Genomic DNA, 8412 nt, shown 5'->3' on the forward strand with positions numbered 1-8412 from the left:
GTGATTTTAAAAATACCATCTCTGACTTACTTAGCATTACGATTTACTTTCAAATGAATGCACTCTGACCTTATCTCTTATATGAGCTACAAGTGTCTTGATTTAGAAAATCCCAATCTCTTATCAAATGTGATTCTCGCTGAAATCAAGTAATCAACAAAGTAGTTCAGGTCACTGCAATCACACGACGGAGAAGAGTGAAACCAATTTGTGTCTGGAAATACTTAATTAAAACATATTTTCCTACTAAAATGCATTACATTTTTGGAGATTTGAGATAAAAACAGTGGATTGTGACAAACCATTGTGAGGTAATCAGCACCTTGTTAAATCTTCCGAATGTTCTTTGACCCCCCTGAAATGAAACATGTGATGTCCACTCGCTTTATTGTCCAGTCAAGGTACACAAACAGGCAGACATGCCGCTCTTTGTCCCTTTTTTCTTTTTTCAATAAACATTTTTATGGATAGCACATGATCTTTGGAACTCCAGTGATGGAAGTATTTTCTGTATATTTTCTTTTCATGGGTTGTGCAAAACCCACATATGTTGCACAAAAAGTGAGTATTGGCAAATTGTAACATGAAATTTGATAATAAAGTTGTCTTTTTTTCCCAAAAATAAGGTTTTTCAATCTTGGTTTTGTATTAAAGATGTGATATTTTTTATTTCTTTTAATAAAAGGTGCAATAAATAAGCGGAGAATGTACAAGTATTTACAAAAAAAAACAGTTAACATGATCACAAATGTAAACAGCAGCTTAGCAGAGGTATATTTTGTAATTTAAAGATTGGTTAGGCACACACGGTAGTTTAATTATTTGTGGATATATATACTTTATCATTCATAAGTGTTCTATGAAGATTGCATGCCATCCAAGGATCACATCGTGTTTTTTAGATGACAAGAAACATACATTTCATCCAATAAAGTGAAAGATTTGAACCTTTTTCCCCGAGCTCTCAACAGGCTGTCGTGGGGGTGAAAGGGTTTGTTAGCTCTCCGAGTGCAGCGACATAGAAACGGTCATTTGTGGCATGTCGGAGGGATAGAGCTGTATTCTTCAGTCGTGTGGAGAAAAACACAAGCACAGCCACAACATGCATCACGCCGGAGCGGCCCGGTGAATCACGGCTCAGCCTGAGCCTGACAAATATTGACACGGAGGGGATTATTCAGAGCAGTCCACAGCTAAAACGGTCTGTGGTCAGGTCGGTTCAGTCCATATAGTATTTTGGGAGAGCAAATATGGCTGGAGGAGAAAATACGGCTGGAGAAAAGGAAAAAACAGCACATGTATAGACTCCGATGTGTCATTTATTTAGTGTAAAACTCCTGCGCCAGTGAGTCGAATCTTTTAGACGACTTTCTCATCAGTTTTCTTAAAACATCAGTTCGTGGAGATGATAAAGAAAGCAGCACTCTGGTCTTTCCCAAAGAGGTTTTAGTCTGGTCCTCTCTGTAGGTGCATCAGCCCGTCAGGCGTTCAATACAAAAAAAATCATCCACAAAGACTCCCTCTTTTCCACAGACTTCCTTGAGATTACAGCTCTAGTCCTCAGCTAAAAAGAGAAGCTGCTGACAAAAACGTATGCAACAATAAATCCTTAATTGCATTTCTTGATGTCTTGTTCCAGAAGTGGAGGACTTTTTTGGGGGGGTGGATCACCTTCCCTCCGGCAGGGTCAGTGGCAGCCGCAGGCGCGCACCACCATGTTTTTGTACTTCTTCAGGATGACGTTGGAGTTGTCGTCGAAGTAAAGCACTGAAATGGCGTGGAGTTTGGTGGGGGCGCAGCACGGCTTTGGCACATTCTCAGGGTTCATCAGGTGCACCTAAAATACATAAAGAAAAAAAAACACTTTTCAAAAACAAACCAGACGGAGCAAATGCTGCTTTTACTGTCACTTCAGGACAGATCATGACACTGACTCAGTCCTAATTCTACAGGATTTATGTTACAGATACTTTCCCTCAGGACAGGAAGTAGACCTGGAATACGCATACATACTAAGTACTCACCAGCGTCTGCACGATGGCGTGGTTGGTAGCATTCATGTGGGCGTTCAGAGGAAAGGAACATTCTCCGTCACAGTAGTTGGCTGCGTAGCCGTCAGGCGCAATGATCCAGTCCTTAGAGACACATGGAAGTCAGCTTGCTTTGTGAAAACAGGTCAGATTTTCTGTCATATGCAGTGTGCTTTTGTTGAGGATTACCTGAGTTATAAGTAAATGTGAGAACAGATTCTGCACATTTATTCTTCCCTCCCGACTGTTTCCTTTCGATGAATTAATTACTTGTTTTTCCTCAATCCGACATGTTTCAGGGATTTTAATCTGAATTTATTTTTTTCTACCCCTTGAACTTTTTCTATTTACCTCAGGGGTCTGCAACCTGAGGCCTAGTTTGTCCCTCCATTGTGGCTTCAAAAAAAGTTGGGTAAACAGGATGTATTTCATTATTTCTGTAATGAGTTTAAAATATTTGTGTTTTGTCCTGTATTTTCCACAATATATGCTTGAAATAAACCAATCAGGAACTTGTATGTTTCACTGTCTAAAGTGTAAAAATAATGGTCATATATTGAAAAATTAATATAATAAAACTATATTTTTTCAACTTTGTGGCTTTCTTTCTGTAAGAAACTAACCAAAATGGCTCTTTTACCATTAAATGTTGCAGACCCCTGATCTGACTCTATTCCTACATATGAGTCTGAAAAGGAAAACTCTTCACTCAAATGTTTGGTTGTGAGGGTTTGTGTAAGAGATCACTGGCAATCTCCCTCTAGATGTCAGTGCTGTGTTAACAGCCAAAAGCTTGTTTGCAAAGATGTATGAAACTCTTTTTTTTTGCACTCAGACACACCTGCAGTCTGACATTTTAGCAGCTCATAATTGACTCTTTTTGCCCTTCATATCTGCCTCTCTAGTACTAGTTTCTTATCACTCAGCGATAGTAGCCTGTTGTGTTTATGTTGGGGTATACACATCGGTTTCTCTGCTTTTCCTACTGTCTTACTATCAGCAGAGACAGGTCATGTTGACTTTGTTTAATCATTTAGATATGAGACTTTTTCTGCAGAGAATTCATGTGTCTGACTGGGTTAAATGTCAAAATAAAGGTTGTCCTTGGGTTTTTTTTTATTTTTAATTCATTCAGGCTCCGGCACCCCCGCGACCCCGAAAGGGACACAGCGGTCAAGAAAATGGATGGATGGATGGATGGATTCATTCAGATTCTGATTTATGCTACTATCTTTCCTCTGAAGCTCCATCTGGATTCTTGTGAGAGATTTTTAATCTGTTAGATGATCCTAAAAGTGGGCTAAGATTAAGTCACTCCAGGACTTTAACAGAGATGTATGTTGTCATAATTTCATGCTTTTCTACTTCTGTACCCTTACTTGTCTATCATACCATTAGGTGATGCTGCTTCGCCCTACTCCAATTGTCTTTTGATCTATTTTCAAAGCATTTCCAGTCATCTTTTAATTATGATTTTGCTGTTTTGGTCTAAAATAATAATAAAAAATAATTTAAAAACCCTGTGTCATTTTCTAGGACGTAGTTTCTGCAGAGCGGCAGGAGTTCATTAGAAATTTGTCACGAAGTAAGGCCGCCCCACTACCTGTCACCCATCTGTTTACATACTTTCCCACTAGATTTTTCAAATAGCATTCCCGATTTACAACAATTTTTATCAAAAATGGTCAGAAATGCAGTTTAAATTTTAATTTTCTTCAAATATATGTCCTCCATCATTAGAAAAATGCTACAAGAACATGTTAAAAACACCATTTTCATTAAAGTTGGTCTTTTAAGAGAAGAATTTTGTTTTTGAAAAACAATAAATTAGTAATATCAGATCAGATATTAGATATTATTAACAAGCTGATATTTATTTAATTATTTGAAAATATTTGTGTGGAAGATTTTTGACAATAATGCAGTGTTTTGGTGTTGTATTTGGAATACCATAGTTGTGAAGAATAAATATAAATCTTTTACACATAGATTGTTTAACATACCTGTCAGTGGGGCTTTTATAAAATGATATTAAAGACTCATGCAGAATAGTACACAAAAATAAGAATATGGAATAAATCTTCAGTTATTTTTCTTGTGTGTAGTTAAATACAATTTTCTTCTTTCATCTGTTGAGTTTTTTGGGGTTTTAGTGCTGTTGAAATACACCATTTAAAACCAAGCCGACTTAAAACAATTGTCCTAAAATTACCTGCCAGCCCAGCTCTCGGAAGCTCACGTACAGCTCATGTTTTCTGCAGGCGGTCTTCTGATCGCTGCTGTTATAATCTGAAACAAAAACAGACATTTTTTTGTAAACTCGGTAAGAACTGTAGTCAAAGGTGGTCCAGATTTCATAACTGCACAACAAAAACTTCCATTTCCTAAAAGATGTTCACATGTACATCGGCATGACAGAGTCTGAGAGCACACAGGATATCTCCCATGATGCACTGGGTGGAGAAACAAGAGGGCGTAAACAAAAGCACAAGTGCTCATTACAGCAGTTGCTGCACAATCATCTGCTGGCTAACGCTGCAGAACATGAGCCTCATTAAAATCACCAAAACTCAAATATTGCTTGGCAAGATCTCAAGTGGTGGAACAGCAAAGGCTGCAATGGAACTCTTTTTATGAAGCTCTCAATTATCTGTTCCACTCTGCAGAGCAGTCTACAGCAGACAGGTGTAAGTTTGTTGTTTTTTTTTACTTGAAGAGGTCATAGTTGGCACTGGTCACCACACTGAAGTCAAGATGATGATGCGGACTTTCCAGCTAACACTCTGTCGAGCTCACTTTCTCTGTCATACCTCATAGATTTGACCATTTTTGTTCATCGTTTAGCCCAGAGAAAAGGATGATGAGAGGCCGAAAATGCAGCCGATGGCCACGATTCAAGAGCAAATCCTCATCGAGGAGACGCTTGTTTGACAAATTCTCCAACACGTTAAACAAAACCGTCCTTCCTCTGTGTGATCATGCCAAGTTTCATATAAGTTTCATAGTTTCACACAGTTTGTTAGCATTTCTTTTGCAATCGTCTATTTTTTTCAAGATATAATGAATAATTTTGACACTTAAAGTCCCAATTTAACTTGTTTGTTTGCCTTTTATTGTCATTTTTAAATTAAAACAATGTCTTGTATAGAAATCCACAATTAGGAGTCATGAATTGTATTTTCCGTTCAGGTTTTCATGTGCGTTCGCCTGTCTAAAGGAGCATGAGTCAGACCACAGTCCTGAAATCTGTCACTGCCACCACCCAGCCACACACCTCACTGTTTAGTCAGCTGGAGGTGGGGGGGCTAACACACAGGGAGTACACACAAACATGTTTCAACTCCATAAAGCTTGTTCATTTGGGTTCTTTCATGTGTGTGGACATCATTTGTTACAAGTCTCACTGGCAAAACATGATACAAATTGACACACACACACACAAATGTCTTGTTGTTTATCTGTTTAACAGCCAAAAACCACAAAGCGCCACCTTACACCAAAAGGTTTGTGCCTAAAAAACAGCAGGGCTGCTTTTATTCAGGTTTTTTGCACACTTTGGGACTGCGTTGCCCAAACTCCACGTTGTCCAGTGGGGCAAAAAAGTATTTAGTCAGCACCAATTGTGCAACTTAAAAAGATGACAGAGGCCTGTAATTTTCATTATAGGTGTACATGAACAATGAGAGACAAAATAAGAAAAAGAAATCCAGAAAAATCACATTGTCTGATTTTTTATGAATTTATTTGTAAATTAAGCTGAAAAATAAGTATTTGGTCATCTTCAAACAAGCAGGATTTCTGTCTCTCACAGACCTGTAACGTCTTTTGTAAGATGATTCTCTATCCTTCACTCATTACCTGTATTAATGGCACCTGTTTGAACTTGTTATCTATATTAAATACACCTGTCCACAACCTCGAACAGTCACAAACTTCACTAAGGTCAAGACTAAAGAGCTGTCTAAGGCCACCAGAAACAAAATTCTTGACCTGCTCCAGGTTGGGAAGACTGAATCTGCAATAGGTAAGCAGCTTGATGTGAAGAAATCAACTGTGGGAGCAATTATTAGGAAATGGAAGACATACCAGACCACAAATAATGTCCCTTGATCTGGGCTCCCTGCAAGATCTTACCCCATGGGGTCAAAATGGTCACAAGAACAGTGAGCAAACTAGGACCTAGTGAATGACCCGCAGAGACCTGGGACCAAAGTAACAAATGCTACCATCAGTAACAGACTATGCGACCAGGCGTACATGTACAGGCCTGTCTAGAGTGTGCTAGAGAGCATTCGCATGATCCAGAAGAAGATTGGGAGAATGTCCTATCGTCAAATGAAATCAAAATAGAACTTTTTGGTAAGCGCTCTACTTGTCGTGTTTTGAGGAGAAAGAATGCTGAGTTGCATCCAAAGAACACCATACCTACTGTAAAGCATGGGGGTGGAAACATCATGGTTTGGGGCTGTTTTTAGCAACGGGACCAGGATGGCTGAGCCAAGTGAAAGGAAAGAATGAATGTATCGTCAGAGTTTGAGTTAAAACCTCCTTCCATCAGCATTGAAGATGAAACGTGGCTGGGTCTCTCTCGTTTCTGGATCTCAGAAAATCTTTAGAGAGAGTTGAAAGTCTGTGTTGTCCAACGGCAGCCCCAAAACATCACTGCTCTAGAGGAGATCTGCATGGAGGAATGGGCCAAAATACCAGCAATAGTTTGTTATGTGAAGACTTGCAGAGAATGTTTGACTCTGTTATTGCCAATAAAGGGTTTAAAACAAAATATTGAGTTTAACTTTTGTTTTTGACTTATTTTTCACCATAATTTGTAAATAAATTCTCTAAAAAATCAGACAATGTGATTTTCAGTTTTTTTCTTTTTTTTCTCATTTTGTCTCTAATAGTTGGGATATACCTATGATGAAAATGACAGGCCTCTCTCATCTGTTTAAGTGGGAGAACTTGCACAAATGACTAAATACTTTTTGGCTCCGCTGTATCTGGAGTTGTCTGAAACAAAGAAAACCACAAAGAGAAAGTTGATTGGATTATTCTCAGATTGAGGAAGCAGAAACCTTGTTTACCAGATTGTGGTGAGGCAGCATTTCCTTTACTGCCATTATCCTCAGCAGCACCATGCAATATGCACGCTGTCTTGATTTCATTGGTAATGTCTTTATCTCTCCAGGACCACAAGTGGCCCCATGGGGCTTTGGAGCTTTGATCCCAGTTTCTGTTTTATACTTCCTTTTTTTCAATTTACTTGCATTATTTAATCGTTATAAGGTAAAGAATGGAAGAATGACACAAAGGCAAATCAATTCTGTTTCACTATGATGAAAGAGGGACTTGATCTTTTGACTGACAGGGGTTTTATACAATAATTTGTCAGCCTTGTTTGTCCCCAATATTCATTTTTAATTAAAGGAAATGGTTTAATGACATCATATCTGAATAAAAATATTAAAATTGAGGGATCACATGACTACGACTCTTAAGTCATTGGTTAATGCTTCAACATTTGACGATTTAAAAAAAATTACACTAAAGTGCTTATTTAAGAGCAAGTTGAGTTAAAGTAGCAACGGTTAGTTAATGACTAAAAATAAAAAAATAATGTTAGCAAAAAAATATATTAGTATTTTGGAATTGCATGGAAACAAAATCTATGTATTTGCAGCAACGTGTTCCTCAGTTATTGTGATTCTGAACTACTTTAGAGAAAAATCTGCTGCAGTAAAAGCCGCAGTTATTGCAGGAGCGGATTCTGATTTGGAAAATTCTGACGTTATGGTCATGAGACATGACTGCAGCATAAGTGACTGAGTCAAGATGATTCCAGGTGATGTGAACATTTGCTTGTGATTTCCAACTTTTACAGCCATAACATTTAAACCAAAAGCTGCAGTGGTCTTTTAATTAAGACAACTCCAGTTTTAGCTAAAACAAAAAAATGTGTCATTTTCTTGGACATAGGATGGGGTTGTTATTGCAGAGTGAGCACATCCTTACTTCCCGACATCCATCTGTTCCCACTCCTGCTAGCTCCAACTTAACATTAACGGTGCAGCAAAAATGTCGAACAATATTAGAGCCATCCAGCCAAACAGTGTTTAGTTGGGCTGTAAAGAGTATCCGGGTACTCGGGTATTCGCGATCTGCTCCCAGAATTTCGAGTAAGGATATTCACGACATCCAAGATCGCTGATTCGCAATCTTTATAAATGTGGTAAATTGTAGCAAAAGAAGATCAAAATATCAATTGAGGACGATGTGTCTTTGCTCTGAAATGCAGATTAATGGCGGATTTTAAGTTTATGAACTAAAATAAAGCCAAAGAGGCGCGGTGCCGCTACCGGAAGTAAACACATCTTCGTGACGATGA

The 8412-nt window shown here is 38.3% G+C and overlaps 1 protein-coding gene across 1 annotated transcript; it reads right to left on the bottom strand.

The window, feature by feature from the left end:
• Window positions 1-72: 72 nt before the first annotated feature.
• LOC112138148 (bone morphogenetic protein 6) lies at window positions 73-7265 on the bottom strand (the record flags this gene model as incomplete). Its single annotated transcript, XM_036211014.1, has 4 exons — window positions 73-1837; window positions 2025-2135; window positions 4243-4319; window positions 7112-7265. Coding segments are annotated over 4 exons (492 nt in total), but the record flags the coding sequence as incomplete, so codon positions are not given.
• Between the last annotated feature and the right edge of the window lie 1147 nt (window positions 7266-8412).

The sequence above is a fragment of the Oryzias melastigma genome, unplaced genomic scaffold (genome assembly GCF_002922805.2).
Source record: "Oryzias melastigma strain HK-1 unplaced genomic scaffold, ASM292280v2 sc00371, whole genome shotgun sequence".
Taxonomy (NCBI): Eukaryota; Metazoa; Chordata; class Actinopteri; order Beloniformes; family Adrianichthyidae; genus Oryzias; species Oryzias melastigma.